The following is an 18,976-nucleotide window of genomic DNA, read 5'->3' on the forward strand; positions in this document are numbered from 1 at the left end:
GGTATAACGGGGCTTTGGGTTGTCTCAGACGACACTGGCCGATTGACGCAAGCAGCGGTGTCTTACGTGACCATATTTGTCGAGCGAGCACTGTTTCAGGGAACGATTATTTTCTCCCAGAACGAAAACAAGCAAGGTTTAAATACGGTCAAAAACAAACCAAAGGCTTGCCACGGTATGTTGGCGCCATCTAGGTTCGGGTAACGTAAAGAAACGCGGCAACGCACCAGCACCGCCGTACGGGGTGGAGACACCCTTTGAACGGTCCCGTGCCGCCGCAATTGGGCCAACGTGCTCAACGCGTTGTTCTTTTCGTTTCCCACGAGACCTAGCAACGCGAAACAGGTAATATGATTCAAACTTCGCCAGTAAACCGCGTTGCGGCGATAATTTTAGCGCGGTTTTGACACAATGACTTCTTTAGGTGGTCAGCGAGCGACCCAAAATGGCGGCGCCAGCGTATACGTGTCTCTACCCTGTACGGCGGACGCATGAATGAAGGTATTCTAGGCTGCAGAGCGGTCGGTTTCTGTGATGTCATTGCAGACCCCGAAAACAAGCGATTTAGCGGGAAAATCAAAATTTCAACTTAAATTAATTAATTTCTCATTGAATAAAGCACCGTTTGTATCCGGACAAGTGCTGGGGGCACTATAAAACACGAAATATTTCGAATAAAACAAACTTGCATTTTCTCTTCATGGCTCCTTTAAAGCAGCGAACTGGGGTTGCGGAGTGATTAGGAAGAGTTTCCGTAGCTCGTCCCAGAATACGTGGATGGTCTCGCGTAGTGTATCGGAGCAAATAGCGCCGGCAAAGATGGACTCCGAAAGAAGCGCACTCACTCGGCGGTCGTGCTGCCTCGTACAAATTTTGAGCGTCTTCTCTATCACGGCTGCCTGAGACGAGAATTCGGTCACCGTCTTAGGGGGTGCGGACACAACTAGCTAACAGCTTTTGCTTTGCCCCTCGCCTCTAAAATCGTAGGTTGTTTTCGTCATGTCCGGTTCCGCACGGAGAAACAATCTCTTAATTCATCTCCCCAACAAGGATCACGACCCACTCGTTTGGGTGTTGTGTTCGGTTTTAAGAAAACGAGCAGCTCGTCCCTTTCTTACCACAGTAGTGAAGGTTTTAATGAACTGGCTTTCCAATTGAATCCGGTAGGTAAGGGAGCTCTCGTGGTTCACGAACTAAGTTCTAGCTGCATCTTACAAGTAGAAAACATGCCAAAACGTTTTTTTTTGTCGTCCCACTTCCTCCTCATCGTCGGCGCTCCTGCTTCTCCAGCTATTATTCTGGGTCTTCTAGAGTACTCCCCTGCACGATGGCGGCTTCCTAGACTGTCGAAAAACGAGTTGTGAAGTTAATTCTTGCACCATGATATATTGGTAGCAGCTGTCGTTTTCTTGGGTCCTGCCGGCCGGAGACCAAACTCGGGTGGTAAAGGTTGCAGTTGGCGGCTAGGTCGACTAGGGTGGGTTTGGCAGCATCCAGAAGGCGCAGGGAGCCTAAATGTTGCGCACCCAGCACCTACACTTGATTCACGTAGCCAAGGACGACGCAGGTTTCTTATTGATGCGAACCTCTGTTCCGTAAAAACTCAAGTAAGACACAAGTGGCGAAGAAGGAGTCAACAATGTGACATGCGCCAGCCCGTTTTCGGCGAATTGAATGCATCAGCATTTGCCGTGGGACCATTTATCTTTTAACGCAAAAGAATATTGAATCAGATGGAGAACAAAGGCCGTCAAAATAAAATAGTCTTGCCGAGTGGCGACAGGGCGATACATTCTCCCTAAATTTTGATAGCGTACGTGGTATACAAAAGAAAGGGAAGGATACACGCCTTCCGCTTTCAACGGAGATAACACAGCAATGTGCGGTCTGGCGGTAAAAAAACAAATGATTAAACAAACACAATTCATGGTTTGTGTCCCTATCATTGCATGAAAGAACCAAACCTTTTTTGGCTCATGCAGGCATTTGCCGTCAGCCGTTTACGTTACGCGGTTCCTACCTCTCAAAACGGGTGAAGAGCAACGAATTAACAGTGGCATAGATAGACCTCATAAGAGAGCGTTAGGCATACCCGTAACCTAAAATTGGGTGTTTTCACAGCACAATGAAAGAGGTTCTAGAGGTCCAATGAACCATTCAACTAAAGCAGCCTGCAAATCGTAATGCAGTAAGGCACATTCTAAACAAATTAGGCATTACCCAAGAAACACCGGAAGAACTGAGAAGAGACACGCGACAAAAACAAAGGGCGTGACTGCACATTCCACGCTCCCCATGCACAATGAGGACCGATGTGGGGAGAGGGCAAGAACTTTACAAAGTCGTTTCAAGCGGTCAGATGACGTAGTGTATCTGGACGAGTTGGAGTACCATGACAAAGATGCCATGGCCATGGTGGTAGTAAACATACTGGCCCATTGCGTAACTTCCGGCACAGTCCGTACGGAGAATCTGTAGGTCGGGAAGGAGGCAGTCATAGCACTGGCTCTTGCCTTAACTCTCGCAAAAGTATAGCCAGGGATTGGAAATATGTTATTATAAACTTCACGAGAAGTCAGAGCACACCATACGCCCAACGAATAATTACTAGTTTCAAATGAAAAAAAAAAACTGACGAGAAATTCACAGTATGCGCGCCTACACAGGCTACACTACCAAGAAACGACAACAACAGCTCTAGGTTATAGCTTTCGAGACTAACGACGGAACGAAATATCTGCAGTATACACGATTGAGAAGTCTTCAAGGCGACAGCTGGCATAGAGAGAACACAAAATTAGTACTTCCATAAGATGTACCTGTGGCGCTTACCAAGGGGCACGCACCGTACCGGGGGGCCACTCCACTCGCCGTTATCTTGGCACTCCCGGTCCCGCGAGCCCAAAAGCTTGTAGCCTTGGAAACAGCCAAAGCTTGCCTTTGAGCCGACCGCCGTCGAGTTGGCGCTTCTCATCCAGCCATTTGGTGGTGCGCGCAGAGTTCCGCACGTGATCTCTGTGAAAAGAGTGGAAAGGGTGCTTCTGTCACGTCTAAAACCTCGATTAATTTTCATAGCAATACAGGCATTGTAACAATTTACATTACAATGAAATAAACAATACACTAACGGCCGACAGCGCCGAAACGCCGTAAGCCAGCCACCAGCATTTAAAATACGTTAGCCCGCAGGGCTCAAGTAGAGCAGATCAGATCCGGTATTATTTGGCATTTGGCAGCCAACCCGCGAATATTAACCAATAATCTAGCCCTTCCCTTAAGAACCCACACTTCTGCGCCTCCCCCCCCCCCCCCAGCAATTCATTTTTGCCTTGTACACTGCACTAATACACACTCGTACACTTTTATGTGAGCATACCTTCGGCAGAGAAGTGAATGGCACTTGGTCATATGCAGCCAACTACATCAAGGCAAGGTTGGCCTATGCGAAGGGAATAATTGTCCCAAGAACTGGAGAGAAGGCGTTCCCCGTACGACTTTTACGCGAAACTTGATGTCAGTGCGACCATGGAAGCTCTCCGCGGGTGCTGCACTGAGCTAGGTTGAGCAGTTTCGCGTGGCTCCTGGAGGGCCATGCTGCTCATGCGGGAGGAGCAGTGGCGTCACAAAGCACGCAGCTGGCGCGCCAGAGCCGCCGCCGCGGCGCGCGCATCACCGGTCTGCGCATTCCGGAGGAGTGACGTCACAGCCTCGGCAGACGCACTGGCGCTGGCGCGTGCCCCGCTGTGCGCCTCCGTTGCGCTGCAGCCAAGTCTGACGCTGCGCCGGAGCCGCTTGATAGCGCCTCTCATTTTGTGCGCGTGCGCAGAGATATCAAGGGGGGTGTACATATAGCAGGGCGAAACTGCTCAACCTCGGCCAGTGTAGCTCACGCTACAAAAACCATAGAGGGCGGTGGACATCTCCTCAATTCGGTTCCGCAAAAGGTTCGTGTGACGACAAAGGTCACGTGACTATTTAACACAACGCTCAAGAGCCTCACCTCAGTGACTTGCCGCAGAGTCAGATATCGCGGTTCTGTGGAATGTTTGCAGCATTTGTGAGGCAGATGACCGCACAGATGTGGACAAACCCGGTGGAACCGCTGAATGTGACACCAAGTCCAACAAGGAATTTGCATCACATAGACCAATTTTGATACCAAGAACATGTCACATGCCTGGGCCCTTTCAGGTAATGCGGCAGAAAAGCTTGATTTGATTGTAGGTTTTAACCCCGTTGATGGTGCACAGGCGATGGGGCGCGCCGTAGTGGAGGGCTCCGATTTAATTTCGACCACCGGGGATCTTTAAAGTGCGCCGAAATTTCAACAAATCGACGTATTAATCGGTTTACGCCTCCATCAGAAGGCATGATAACCTTGAAAAACTGCGAAAGACATAGGATCCCCCCGCCGATAGCGGTTGTGTCGGTAGGAGTCCAGCGGAACGCCGAGATCTTAGGTGGTACACAGGACCATTGAATGACTGCATATTAAGTTGTTAGCGTCCATGAGCCGAACATAAGTCGACAGCCCTTACACAAAACGCCTTTAGCAGCAGAAACTAACCTGAAGTCACTTTGCATAGAAACAAATTTATCAATGCTCGGTTTATCACTATAGAAAAAGGCCAAGCCATCAGTATACGCGAGTAATGGTAATTATTGCCCGAACCTATTAAAACCCCCAATACTACTGCGTTGGACTACCGTGAGACGTAAAGGCTCTAAGTAGATTGCAAAACGTAAAGGCGATAGTAGGTGAAATTGCTTTACTGACGAATATATAGGCATGGGCTCGTCAGGCACTCAATGCCTTTAGCTCCTGCCCTTCAACAGGAATTGTAACAACGTCTGCTAACAAATGAAGTCTTCTTCTTCTTCTTCAAAACGGATTTTTAAGAATTAAGCGGGTAGAGCGGTTACTGCAGCAAAGACGTACGCTCTAGACAGAACCGCGCAGATGCTTTGGAAGTTGTATGTACGAGGAGAAAATGGCGCTGGGTGCGCACAGAAAGTACTGGGCTTGTGCTCATGAGAGAACGGAACCTCGCCCGCAGAAGGCTCTTATTCAAGTGGGTATGTGGAAGTTGCAGACCAGTGAAATTGGGGAATCGGCCGTTAGCCCCACGCGGCAGCCCTCATCGTCGCTATCGTGTCCCATAGGGTGGGTATGCGAAAACTTTGGTTAAGTTGACCTACCAGCTGAACAGAATTTAGAGAAACGGACGTGAGCTTTTGGAGGGAGCTGTCATTGTTACTCTCCAAACAACCTATGTGGGCATGCTGCTACCACAGTGGTAATATTACTGATGTGGCAAGAAGCGTTTAAAGCAGTACTGATTCGAAATTTCCTTTTTATGTTTTTTGGACCTATATACCTACACGCTCACTAATTACAGATGCCACATTATATGATTGATCTCTGCGTAAATAATAGTTTACAGCCTTGTTTATTGGTGTCAATCTTGGTTTCCATGGAACGAACCCCGAGGCGGCCGCTATGACCGAATGGCGCAGTTGACGTCACTGTTTCCGTCGCTCCACGGCTGGTCTGGATGCGCTTGCGCGTGTGTCCAGCCGGCCTTGGTCCAATGCACACAGGCAACATGACGTCAGTCCTAAAACTGAACTGATGCACAAGGCGGAGCAGCAGGCGCCAATTGTAACCAGCGCTTTGGCTACACCTTGGGAGCCCTCACGTTCGCGCGTTGGGATGCCGATGTGGAAAGGGTAACCGCTCCGAACTTTCTGCGGCGTAGAATGATTAAAATTCCCATAAAGTACATTACACTGAACGGTTACGGCTGAACCTTCTTAGGAGTTATCTTCCTACATCAAAAAAGCTTCTTACATAGTTACCTCAGCTATGAAATTTCGTGTCAGTACTCCTTTAGTTTACTTTACGCCCAGCTTCCCAGGTGTCGACGTTTCCAAGTCGAAGGTAACAAGGCATTCACTACGTCCTCCTCTAGTCCCTTCGTTACACGTAGGTCAAGCGGGTCAACCTTTATTAACCGCTCCTTATTTTCCCGCGCAGGGGAATGAAAAAACGTTTCAAGCATAGATGTTGCGAAACCTGGTGCATCAATTTTAAGCAACGGGCATGAGTAGCTCGCTTGATTCCGAAAAGCATGTTGAAGCTACCTCAAGGATATATGCGTGACTGCAGAGTTTCTGAATGGCATTGCCCGCAAGCGCGATTCTCTCACCTATAGATGATGTTCTTTATTAATATGTTTCCTGCCTCATGCATTCTTGCAGAGGATATGAGTGCGCATGCGCAAATGTCATGGTATTAACATTTCTTCAAATCTAGCGTAAAGCGTCAGGTGACTGCGCGCCGCAAGGCGATTTTGAGAGCGTGGATTGAGTTAGGTATGTGCCCTCGCAAACTACACCCCTCGCAGAAAACGAGTTGGCGCACGCTGGCAGTTTTTGCGGTTTTAAGTAGCGACGTCGTCCATCGTTTGGAAGAAGGTCCCGTTTTTTTGTTGTGAAAAAAATGATGCACACTTACGTTCGCACTTAGGCATTAGACCGAACCATCCACCGTTTCGGCAAGTGGTACTGCTCCGGCCTTGAAGCACGTACCCGTCCTTGCACCGGAAGTTGATTGAAGACCCTTCCGGGAAAGTAGTGGCAGTGCTCTTTTCAAATTCTTCTACGATGAGTTGTGGCACAGGGGTGAACTGAGTGCAGTTGTACTCTGAAAAAAAAAATTAGCAGCCGGGGCATAGCACACTTACTAAATGTTTGGTGCGATTTCGAAAACGAGGTGTAGTTTTTAGAGTTTACATACTGCCGTAAATAACTTTGATAATTTGAGCTGCCAGTCCTGATGCAACAGCTTTAGGAGTAATAATTACATATTTGAAGGCAACACAATACTTTCAACCTAATATGCGTGCGGCCTTGTAAAAGCTTCTGAATTATAAACAATGCGTTGGTAGAAAGATACCTTTACCCTACGGGTTTTCAAAGTTTTCAGCACGATTAGTTTGTTGCTAGAGCAGATATTTCTACGCTGTGAGACAAAAGTAAGAACACCGTGAAAACAAAGTCGGCAGCGGTTTCAAACTTCCACAATGAAGTGAATACGAAAGCAGTATATACATCGCGCGAAACCTGCTCATGATGTGACACTCTTTAACACCGCTACAAGCGCCGGTTAAGAAGAGCCACTAATTAACGTTACGAAAAAAAAGTGCCGGCCACTCCACCCTGTGGAGGTGGTTGCGAAGCGGAGCTTTATACACCACCTGTGACGTGTGACTACGGCCGGCTTGCGTTAATCACACTTTACCCTGTACCTGTATCATCATCGTTATCAGCCTGTTTAGGTTAACTGCAGGATGCAGACATCTCCCATTGACCTCCAAGCGCTCCTGTCCTGCGCTTCTCTGGCCCACAGTTTACCCCCGAAGTTCCGTATTTCATCCCTCCATCATGTGATTGGCCTTCCCCTTGTATACTCCTCTCTTGGTATACACTCTGTTACCCTCATCCTCACCGGTTGTTTGTTTGTATCACTACATTGCCAGCCCAAGCCCATTTCTTGTTCTTTACCAGGCAGGCGTTCGAGCGTTACGTGTTGTCTCACTCTTTTTCTCTTGTTCTCACTCGTTGTCCCTCGTTAACACAAGAATGTTTTCTTAATATCGTTGGGGCATCGAAGCCTGTTAGCTGGGCGGAGCAGCGTCTTCCATCCATGGCCTGTTGAGCCGACCTAAGTTTGCTTTGTAGGTGTTTAGTAAAGCGTCAAGTCCCTTCTCTGTATGTCACGCCGGAAGTACGCACTGGTTGTAGATTTTTGTTTTAAGGGAGACAGGTAGCTTTTTTTGTTTTGAGTGAGAGAGCTAGCTTAGTTTTTAATATTTGGGGGTGCTTGTCGAGTACTCCCCAACCTATACCTACTCCGCGTCGGATTTCTCTCTCGTGGTTGGCTTCAGCACTATCCTGTCGGTCCGAGGTAGTCATATTCTTTCACTTCTTCTTGCGTGTCGTTTCCTAATCTGAAGAAAAGGTTCTTGGCATGCTTATTCCCCATAACGAAAGATTTATTGATACTTATTTTTAGCCCCACGACCATGCTCTCCGATGGTAGGTCCACAAGAATTTGCATGTGTTCTGCAATGTAACATAGAAAGATTATGTGCTCCGAAAACCTCAAATGGCTCAAGTATTCACCGTTTACCCTTAATCGTATATTTTTCAAGTAAAGCTTTCTCAATAACCCCTCCAGACATGCTGTGAATAGTTTTGGAGAGATGGTATCTCCCTGTCTTAGTGCATTTCGGATAGGAAATTCATCGCTTTGCTTATGAAGGGTTATCCTATCTGTATCTGTGCATACCTCATACTAAATATCTTCTAGAAGTCTTGTATAGGTTTACTCTATTCCCTGGTAATTTAGTGCTTTTCAAATGGCTTTGGTCAGAACAGAATAAAACTCTTTCTCGTAATCTATAAAAGCGACGGAAAGGGGTTTAGTGTAGTCTGCAGATTTTGCTATCATATGGCTGACGGCATGGATGTGATCCATGGTTGAGTACCCTTTCCTAAACCCAGCCTGCTCTCGGAGTTGATGGAAATCTAGGCTGTCACCTATGCGGCTAAAAATAACTTTGTTAAACAGTTTGTAAACAATAGATACTAGGCTGGTGGGTCTGTAATTCTTGAGGTCCTTGGGATCTCTCTTTTTATTAATCAAAATATTTTTATTTATTTATTTTATTTTTATTTATCTATTAACCCTCAGGGCCGGACGGCTCAACAGAGGGGAGTAGTTACAATTTTGCAATTCAAACACAAAAAAAGAGCGGCCAGTTGTAATACAAATGCAAATAAAGCAATCAGTTTGTTATATAAGATAAATTCAGTCAGATAAATTCAGGCAAATATTTAAATTCAAGTAAATATAAGTAAATCAGATAAATTTAAGTTATTCAGGTAACTCACAAAAGCAGTATGATATAATATAAACGCTCATGCAGCAATCAGTTTGTTATATAAATATAAATTCACCTTATTACATAATGTCAGCAAGGGCATCGCGAAAAAAATAGTTATCAGTAATGGATACAACTACTGCAGGAAAGTGGTGGCACTCTCGTCATGTATGGTGTATGAATGATTGCGCGAACCTTCTGGTAAGACATGAATGAGACCTACTTTATGGGCGTGATCAATGCGATGGGATGATATGACGGAGAGGGAATTAATTTATCGCGTATCTCATTAGGATGGAACAGTTTGTGGAATAAGCTGAGGCGAGAAATTTTACGACGAGTCTGTAATAACGGCAGGTCAGGACTGGACTTCATTGTAGTTATGCTAGCTGTACGGTGATAATTAGAAATAATGAAGCGTGCAGAGTTATTCTGGATGATTTCAAGGCGGTGGATCAGTTTATCTTGACTCGGGTCCCATATTGATGAGGCATGATCTAATTTAGAGCGCACTAATATTTCATAAAGTAGTAGTTTTAATGAAGATGGGGCGTTATGGAAGTTACGACGAAAGTACCCCAGCATTTTATTAGAGTTATTAGCAATGTATCCCACGTGAGCATCCCACGCTAGGTTAGAAGTAATATGGACACCTAAATATTTGTAAGAGTCAATGGATTGCGAGCATACGTTATCGAGGTAGTAGGGGCATCTAGTTACGTTTGTCCTGGAAACAAGCATTTACATTTATTTGTATTTATTTCCATTAGCCATGTATTACACCAGTTATTAACATCAGAAAGATCACATTGAAGTATTCGACTCTCGTTTTCACTGGCTATTTCCCAAAATACAACACACTCACCCGCGAAAAGGTGCAAATTAGAGGTTACCGCATTATGAAGGCCGTTAATATAGACAAGAAATAAAACCGGGCAAGTACGGATCCTTGGGACACACCAGAATCAACATTCTTAGTTCGGAGTTATGGCCGTTAGCTTAAACAAACTCGGTACGGTTATTAAAAAATACTCAATCGGAGAACATTTCGATCTGTGTTTATTTTTTATAGTTTATGGAGTAGTCGCTAATGCGACACCTTATCGAATGCTTTTTAAAAATCGAGAAAATACTGATAATATAAAAACAAGGTGCCTCTGTCAAGCTGAACGTTTTGCGCTGCCTTGAGTACTAACCGGCTATGGAAAAAAAACACGGTCGTTCCACATTCCTTTTTACTCTAACAAAATTGACGCACCCCTTCCCCCACCCCAAGCATTAACCGTCCCTCCCAAGCCAAAAAATACTTGGAGGCGTGGGTCCGTGAAACTGCTATAGAATAAGACAATGGTTTTAGACTGCGCTTGAATGTGATTGTGCTCCTTTTATTTGAATTGCAGTTTGGGAAACAAAAGACACAAACATTTTATTCTTTATGCATTTATAGGGCTTGACATCGTGCATCGCAGTGTGTTTTCGTCTTGCTTGCTTGTTTTTTTTTGTTTTTGTTTTCTTGCTTTGATGTTCTTTCTTGCTTGCCTATTTTTTAGAATTGTTTTTATTCACCGAGTTGTTTTTCTTTCGGCTCTTTGTATTAGCAGAGACTGCCCAGCCCCGCATACAAGCCCCTCTGGCTTATGCGGGGTGGATATTACAATGTAAAAGAGCTTCAATAAATTATTATTATTATTATTGATATTACTGTCGGCGTGTGATTAGCGATCTGGAATTTGATGCAGTTTATGAGTTAGCAGAGCAAGTTGAGTTTCACATGAGTATGATTTGCGAAATCTATGTTGTGCCGATTTGAAAAATGAGTTTGATTCTAGGAATTTTGCCAAGTTGGAGTAAATAACGTGCTGGAGAAGCTTGCAACAAGTACTTGTAAGAGAAATAGCACGGTAGTTAGTTGGATTAGATTTGTTCCCCGATTCATAAACTAGAACCAAGTTTCCACTTTTCCATTATGTGGGAAGAGTGGACGTATATGACGACTCTTGAAAAATGTTTGCTAGTAGGGTGGCTTTGTAAGTGGACGTCTTTTTAGATATTTTGTGGTCATGTCATAGCCAGGTGAGGAATGAATAGAAAGTCCATTTATTAGTTCACATGTGCCAGCTATGTCGAAATATATTTGAGGCATGATGGTGTAGTCATAGTGAATTGTCACTGGTGGGTAGTTATGTTTTGCATCCTAGAAAATGTTAACAAATACCTCTTGGAAGACACTAGCGATTTTATCTTCAGGCCTAAGGTTATTTGACAGGTCAACCAATCTAATTTGGTCAGAGTATGTCGGATTAGTAGTTAGCCAGAACTCCCTAGGGTTTTTTTAGCATAGTTGGTAGTGTATTGCTTAGAACATATATGTTGGCCTTTTTAAGACCAGAAACAACCATTTGAAGCATTATAATAGGCGACCCAGCACGTGTCAGTTGGATTTCGTTTTCCCTGGCGATAAAGGCGCTTCTTTTCGTTAGCTAAACGTTTGATACGAATATTGTACCGAGGCGCATGCGTGTTAGTGGTTATGGCACGTTGTGCAATGGACTTATCAGTTAGTTCCTGAACTTTACGCGAAAAAATGTCTTCGGCTGAACGATCATCAAAATTTTGAAAGAATGTTTCTATGAATTGTGACAAGGCGTTAGTTATGGAAGCGAAGTCAGCTCTGTTGTAGTCGTGCACAGTTTTTCTAACTTGTTTTGTTTTTGACATGGGTGAGTGTATATCGAGAGTGAGAAGGCAATGGTCGCTTATTCCAGGCAAGTACGTGATAGGGGAAACGAAATTAGGCCGATTAATAAAGGTAACGTCGAGGGTATTTGCACAGTTATGCGCAATTCCAGTCGGCTCAGAAGTTAATTCTGTTGAAGAGATCACAGAATACATTTTAATTAGGCCGCTTGATTCCTGAGAAAAAGAGGTAAGATGAGGCTTCTCGGCGTGCCTATCTATATTGGGAAAATTAAAAATCGACAAATAAACAAACAGGCGATGAAGGAAAACGATTTCGAATATAGTTAATTGCGTCATGTAAGTCGTTAACCAAACAGGGTGGTGAAGTAGGAGACCTGTAGCAAACAACTGTTACTACTTGTTGATGATTGATTGTAACTGAAGCCCAAACCATCTGGAGGGTGTTTTTAATGTGCACGCATAGTGCAGGAAGATTTTTTGAAATCGCTAACATTACGTCAGGGCCTCGTCGTATGGTTCTATCGCAGCGATAAATGGAGAAGTTAGAGGCATTATGAAAGATTTCGGATTCGGGGATACTAGTTGATAGCCAGGTTTCAGTTAGGGCGATAATATGAGCGTTGCAGGTGTCGATAACTGGTAATAGTGCGTCGCGCTTGTTAAGAGTGCTTTGCAGGTGTCGATGACTGGTGATAGTGCGTCGCGCTTGTAAAGAGTGCTTCTAACATTGCCGAACAAAATGGATACGACAGATGTACACGTGGGTGATGGTGACGAGCCACTGGCCCTCAGGTGTTCCTATGTTGCGTGTGGTTTACGGCTGAAAGAAGCGACTTCCTAGGCCTGTATTTTGCGTATGGAGTCCGAGGTATGGTCGTAGGTGCACCATTTGTTGTGACGTTATTTTTTTTGTACCTCACGTGAAATTTTGGGGATCCAGGTTGTTTTTTGGTGAATGCAATCAGTTTTTGTGTATTAGATGAGTAGGGGATGAAGAAAATCTTTTATTTTAAAATTGCTGTGATTCGCCTGATTTTGCCGTTTAAAAAAGTACCTAGTCTGTGCGCGCACTCACTTCTGCTACGTGAAAAGGTATCAAGAACCTATCTTAGCGCGGTCACAATTTTGGTTTCTGTTTGTTCCCTAGTTTCCTTTGTGTCCAGCATACCATTAAAAATCAAGTTTTTTCTACGAGATAGGTTTTCTAGTTCATCTAAACGAGACGCAAGTTCATATTTTTGACTTGTAAGTTCGTGGGTTGTGTTCTGCAAGGTCAAAAGTTCCTGCTGTTGGTATTTGGTATTTTTCGAGGTTTTGGGCACTTTTTGGGTCATCAATCATTCCGAAAATAAAGCAGCAAGCTTTTCCAGCACAATATGTCCTCCTTCTTTCAAAACATCTACCGTTATGCCGTCGTCAACGGCAGCTTTTTTTATTTTCATGCTTTTGAGAGACTTTCCAATTTCCTCTTTACTTACTGGTGGGACATCGCAAGTTGAGCTTGGGCTTGCTGTGTAACCCGGGTCTAACCCCTGCTCTATTAATAGTGGTGCTACCCCTGGTGTTACCCCTGGTCTATTAATAGTTACCCCTCATTTAATGTTGCTGGTATACAGCCTAGTGTAGAACCCTTCTGCTATCTAAATTATCTCGTCCAAGTTGTGTGTAATGTTTCGGTTTCATCTTTCAGTGCGCATATCTTGTCTTTACCGATGGCTAGCTTTCTCTTAGTTGCTTTGAAGCTTCCCCCTATTTGCAGCGTTTCCTTGATCACTTCCTTGTTATACAGACAAATGTATTTTCTTTTATTTCTGTTAATCCGTTTCGGCAGCCCGACTAATGGAACCTGATCCACGGTACTTGTCTCGTTCATGTTCTTACGTTTGGCAATTCATTTGTACGTTTTCTTAGTTAGATGGCGACTTTGTTTCCTAGATGTTGCCTATCTCACAGATGCTGCTCATTCCATGAGTGCCGATATTAGGTGGTCATTTAGCCTGTCTCCACTGACCTCGTTGTGGGCGTCTAGAAGCGCGAATTTGTTTTGAAGAGTTATTTAAACTCCTGCGATCTGGTTCTGACGGATTCCATTCGGGGTGTATTAGATTTCACGAGTTCCCTCCATTCTCTTGTGAGATTCAGCCTCACATTGCATCTAACCATCGTGTGATCGCTGCTCCGAGTCTTCCTTAGCACCTATACGTCTTGCACTACACCCGCGTTGTCACTTACAATGAAGTGAATTTTATTTTTGGCAGTACCATCAGGACTTTTTCATGTCCGTTTTCTATTGTTTCGTTTGTAGAATACTTTGTTCATCAACCTCAGGTGATGTCTCCCTGCAGCCACCAGTGTATCTCCTCGACTGTTGCGATTGCCTATTCCTAAGTTTTCCACTGACCTTTCTCCCATCTGCTTCTTACCGACTTTTGCCTAAAATTCTCCCATCATGACCGCGAATGGCGTCGTTGCCTTCTTCATTGCTGATTCCACGTCCTCATAGAAGCTATCTTACGGCTGCATCATCATAGCTGCTTTTTGGCGCTTACGCCTGTCCTATATTTACCCTGTACCGTTTTTTACGTTGATTACAAGGGCTGCGACTCCCCAGCTAATGCTGAAAACGTTCTCCAGGTTTCCTGCTATTTCTTTGTGAAAAAACCCCCTCCCCCGTGTTCTTTTTTCTCTTGGGGTCCAAGGTAGCATACAAGATGCCCACTAGGAAGCTCAATGAACCCATCTCTTGTCCTTCTAACTTCGCTTAACCCTGTGATATCCCACTTAATGTCAGAGGGCTCCCCTTGCTAGACAGAGTGCGTGTGTTGAAGGTTGCGAGGGTCAAGTTTCAATGGCGGCCTGTCCGGACCAAGAGATTGTTAGCACCCTCTTATGTATCGCTGTTCTGACCACCGCCGTGATCAGGTGCTCTACAGCTCACGAGGGTGCTGCTTTGGGCCTGTTGGTATGACATGACGGAATCTTGAAGCGCTAGGACACAGGGACAAGCGAGTGGGACAACACAAGGCGCTCGTGCGAAGGGGTGCTCGTGCGACAGCTCCAAACGCGGGCGATATGGACGCCCGTGGTCGCCAAGCACGTGTGCCCCGAACTATACCCAACGGACGAGTGTGCGCTGTGCAGGAGTGCTCGTGCGACCATGCAGCACATGCTGTGGGGTTGCCTCAATCAACCACCGACAACAACAACGGAGAAGGACGATGATCCGCTCCCACCAAGCGTGAGGGACGCGGTCACCAGCGTCAGCTACGAACTCCAAAAGATGGCTGCCGAGCTCGCTCTCGCGACCATCGAACGCCAGCGGCCGAAAGTGCGACTTTCCACCACCCCTTGCACGGGGTCCGGCGAGTAGCGCCCGTAGGTAACCCACCGGGTTTACGGAGGCCTGAATAAATGTTCTTTCTCTCGCTCTCTCTTTCATCGTCGCTTCCTGCATCCAGGTATGCAACTGCAGTTCTGTGTGGTAAATGCTGGTGTTCCGGACTGAAGTTCGGAAGCAGTATTTCTGTTCGCTGGTTGCTGATTTCGACGAGGCCACGATTGCGCAGACCTGTCGGTCGAGCAGCAGGGAAACGTTTTGTTCGCCGATACCGCTACTGGCAGGTGATTGCTCGCACTGAACAGTAACATACTGCTTCGGGGAGGTAAAGTAACAATCTCGTCACAAATTCGCAGCGCAGGCCTGGAGAGGTCCCTCTCGTTGTCGACTGACAGAGGGTTCGAAAATGTAACCAAAAGATCCCGCAAGTCGTTCACAGACCCGTGTTCACGGAGAAAGTCCAAACCCAGTATAAGTTGTTTCGAGCACTCCTGCAGCACGGCAAAACAGCCAGGGAAAGTTGAATCTTGAATTTTAATTCGGGCGGTGCACACACCAGTCGGAACAACAAGGTGGCCACCAGCTGTGCGGATTGGCGGCCGACACCATGACGTAGTTACTTTACGCAGCTTGGACGCGAGTGACCAGCTAATAACAGAGTAGTCACCGCCGGTATCGACGAGAGCTGTTACCGAGTGGTTGTCGACGAGGACCGGGATGTCAGCAAAAAGAAGTTTCTTCGCTTCAAAAAACGTTCGATTTCGGTGGTCGTCATGCGGATTTCGTTGCGTCGGTGGAGGTTCTTGAGATTTATGCGTAGAGGCCTCACCCCCTGAAGTCTCTGGGTTTAGTTTCTCCTGTTCGGGCTCGGAGACCGGTTCCCGCCAGATCGACGAGAGCCGTAACGAATCGGTGATGAGTACCTGCGAGGGGTAGACGTTCGGGACTGGTGAGTAGCGGGCGAAGTTGACGTCAGCTCGTGGTCGGAAAGATACTCCTCAATTTCTCGGGGTCGTTCCCCGTAGCGCTGTCGAGGTGCGTTCGGCGAGAACCCGCGAAGTCTCAGGTGGCGGGAAGGGCAGTGATGGAACACGTGGCCTTCTTCACCACAGTTGTAGCCCAGGGGCCGATTGTCTGATGTGCGCCACACGGTCGCTTTCCGTTCGAGACGCCTTGGTTCATACCGTGTGGCCGGGTTCAACGTGCGTCTGAATGGCTGTCACAGTTGGTAACACCTGGGGCGGTGGCGAAGTCGGCGTGCGCAGCACGTCCGTGTAAGTGCGATGTTCCACTGTTAGAGCCAGCATAGGATACGCATCCGTGTGCGTTCGAACAGGGCTTGCAACGTCGGCCGGTGCCGCGGGTGCCATTGCTCGCCGAACTTCGTCTCGGACGACGTCGGTAAAGGCAGCGAAAGTTGGTAGACAGTCACCCTGCTCAAGAAGCCGCAGTTTCTCACGCACGACGCTCCTCACGAGCTCCCAGAGAGCGTAATCATCGTTGGCCGCTGAAGCGCAGGTGGCCACACCGGCTTGACGCCCTTACTGCATGTTAGTGTGGATAGTGTGGCTTAGACGTGCATACGTAGACGTAGCATTTTTTATGGGTGAACTGTGGGCGGCGGCGGCAAGCGGTATGATGCGGTATATAACGGGCTGCTGGTACCTTCGCTCGCTTTTTGCTGGCCAGGAGCAGCCCACAAGCGAGCGGAAGCGGCGATACAGTGAACTGCAGCGATGAGCGACGACGACTGAGGACATTGGCGGCAGTCTATTAATTTTTTTCGCTTGTCGTGTCACCCAGTGCACTCTGCTGTTGTACCTCTTGAGTTAAGTTTTCGGCGTCGCTTGTCGCCGCTACTGCATGTGGTCACCCCTTCGTCTTAAGAAACTCGCCGCTAACGCGAGCACATGCGTTAAGTGTTAATCACGCTGTTATTTAGAGATATCTGTGATAGCTAATAAATGCCAGAAAGTGGCATCCCGAAAACGGAAAAGCATACCGAAAACAGAACTAACCCCAGGCTGCACGAGCATGTGCCGCCAATCTTTGCCCAAAGAACATTGGCCAGCCCTTTTCCTCCCGGCCAATCTTCGGCCAAAGTGTTTGGCCCTTAGTCCAAAATGGTCCTTGGCCGTGTAAGGCTGGAGCTTGGCTTTCGTTAATTCGCCAATCTACTAAGGCCGCTAATACCATTGGCTGACCGACCATTGGCCTAATACGCATGGCCTACAATTGGCCAAAGAAGTATGGCCTGCTATTGGCCAAGCATATAAGGCCTACCATTTTATGGCCTACCATTGGCCAAGTATGTATGGCCTACCATTGGCCTGATTCACATTATTCTATGCAGGCCAGAGGAAACCCGCGCATGGCTGCTGCCATGGTGCCCTACAGAAGACCGTTAAACTTGGATTAACATTGAAAATATATATTTAATACATTTTAAATGCATTAAAAATGCTCAGAAAATGAAATTTTAAGTACGTGCGAAATTCATTAGTAATGCATTTTAAATGCAGAGAAAATACTGCTTGAAATATTGCCGCGAACCATATACGGGTTTGTTTATTTATCGTTTGTTTTTAATGCCCGGCCGCGCCCGGCTCTGTTATCTGTGTCCCATGCGAAGCGCGTGTTCCATTCTTTATTTTTATGCCGCATGGGCTATCTCATTCAGATAAGCAGAGTATTTCGCCCTAACGCCCCTAGCCCAGAATAATCTTCTGTGATCTACAATGTTTTGTATGTGAAGCGACAGTTCCAGAAACTCTCGCGCCGAAAGATAAAAGCCTGCACAGCAGACGCCGCGGCATTCGATTCTGCGACACTCGCCGACGCAAGTCACTTAGCTGACCACTGCTTCGCCGCCTCTGTATTCTTTTGAGTTTTAGGGGAGCACAAGTTCGCTCCACTAAACTTGTTTCTCCTTCAAGACAACTGCGTCGTCCTTGGCTTCGTGACATCTGGTTGAGGGGCGGGGTACGCGACCTTTATGACGACCTCTGCAAGCCGCCAGCCCAGTCCAACTAGAGCCAGCCTCCGACTGCAAGGATTGCCACCCGAGCTCGGTCTTCTGCCAGAAGGGCCCAAGAGAAGGAACGCTGCAACCAACACCATGGTGCAAGAACGAGCGTCGCCAATCGTCCTGCAGCAGCCCCGGGAACCACCATCGTTCGGCGGATCCCCCGGAGAAGATCGTGAGGACTGGTTGGAGAAAGTGGAGCGCGTCCGCATCTTTAACAGGTGGGATGCCGAAGAAACCTTCCACCATGTTTTCTTCTATCTAGAAGATACGGCCCGCACATGGTTTGAGAACCATGAAAGCTCCCTAACAAACTGAACTCTGTTTAAGAGCGAATTCCTCAAAACATTCGCTACCGTCGTGCGAAAAGAACGAGCCATCCTCTTGTTGGAAACGCGCACGGAACACCCCAACGAAGGGGTTGTGATCTTCGTTGAGGAGATGAAGCAACTATTTCGCCACGCGGACCCCAATATGACGGAAGAAAAGAAGCTACGCTTCTTAATCCGCGGTGTAAAGGAGGAACTGTTTGCTGAACTTGTCCGAAACCCGCCCAAAACTGTCGCCGAATTCGTTACCGAAGCCACTACAATTCAGAAGGCCCTCCTAATGCGTGCTCAACATCACGAGCGGAACTTTGTTGGCGCGCCTAATGCGAACTACATCGACAACAAGCGGATTCCGGCTGAAAGCCTACGTGAGACCATCCGCGCAGTATTGAGAGAGGAGCTGCGGAAATTTCACCCCACGCCGCCACAGCCCCAAGTCGCTAACCTTACCGACGTGATTAGAGAAGTGCAACAAGCGTTGGGAACTTCTACGCCATCCGACGTACCCCGATAGCCACAAGCTATGACATACTCCGCGGCGTTTCGTCGGCCCCGCCCTGCTCCAACACGCCGTCAAGAGGACCCGCCATACCGCCGCCCACTGTCACCCACCCAAACCCCGGTAGCCCGAAACCAG

General features: G+C 46.9%; 1 protein-coding gene across 1 annotated transcript in view; it reads right to left on the reverse strand.

The window, feature by feature from the left end:
* LOC144151629 (complement C2-like) overlaps positions 1 to 6,711 on the reverse strand; it is a 52,874-nt gene extending 46,163 nt beyond the window's left edge. Inside the window, exons 1-2 of the mRNA XM_077682740.1 lie at positions 6,518 to 6,711; positions 2,833 to 3,015 (exon numbers count right to left, since the gene is read on the reverse strand). Of these exons, the coding sequence (XP_077538866.1) occupies positions 2,833 to 3,015; positions 6,518 to 6,533 (199 nt within the window). The 5' untranslated portion in view covers positions 6,534 to 6,711. The remainder of the gene's footprint in view (positions 1 to 2,832; positions 3,016 to 6,517) is intronic.
* Between the last annotated feature and the right edge of the window lie 12,265 nt (positions 6,712 to 18,976).

This window comes from Haemaphysalis longicornis, unplaced genomic scaffold (genome assembly GCF_048455015.1).
Source record: "Haemaphysalis longicornis isolate Haplotype H1 unplaced genomic scaffold, Haemaphysalis longicornis Haplotype H1 scaffold_9, whole genome shotgun sequence".
Taxonomy (NCBI): Eukaryota; Metazoa; Arthropoda; class Arachnida; order Ixodida; family Ixodidae; genus Haemaphysalis; species Haemaphysalis longicornis.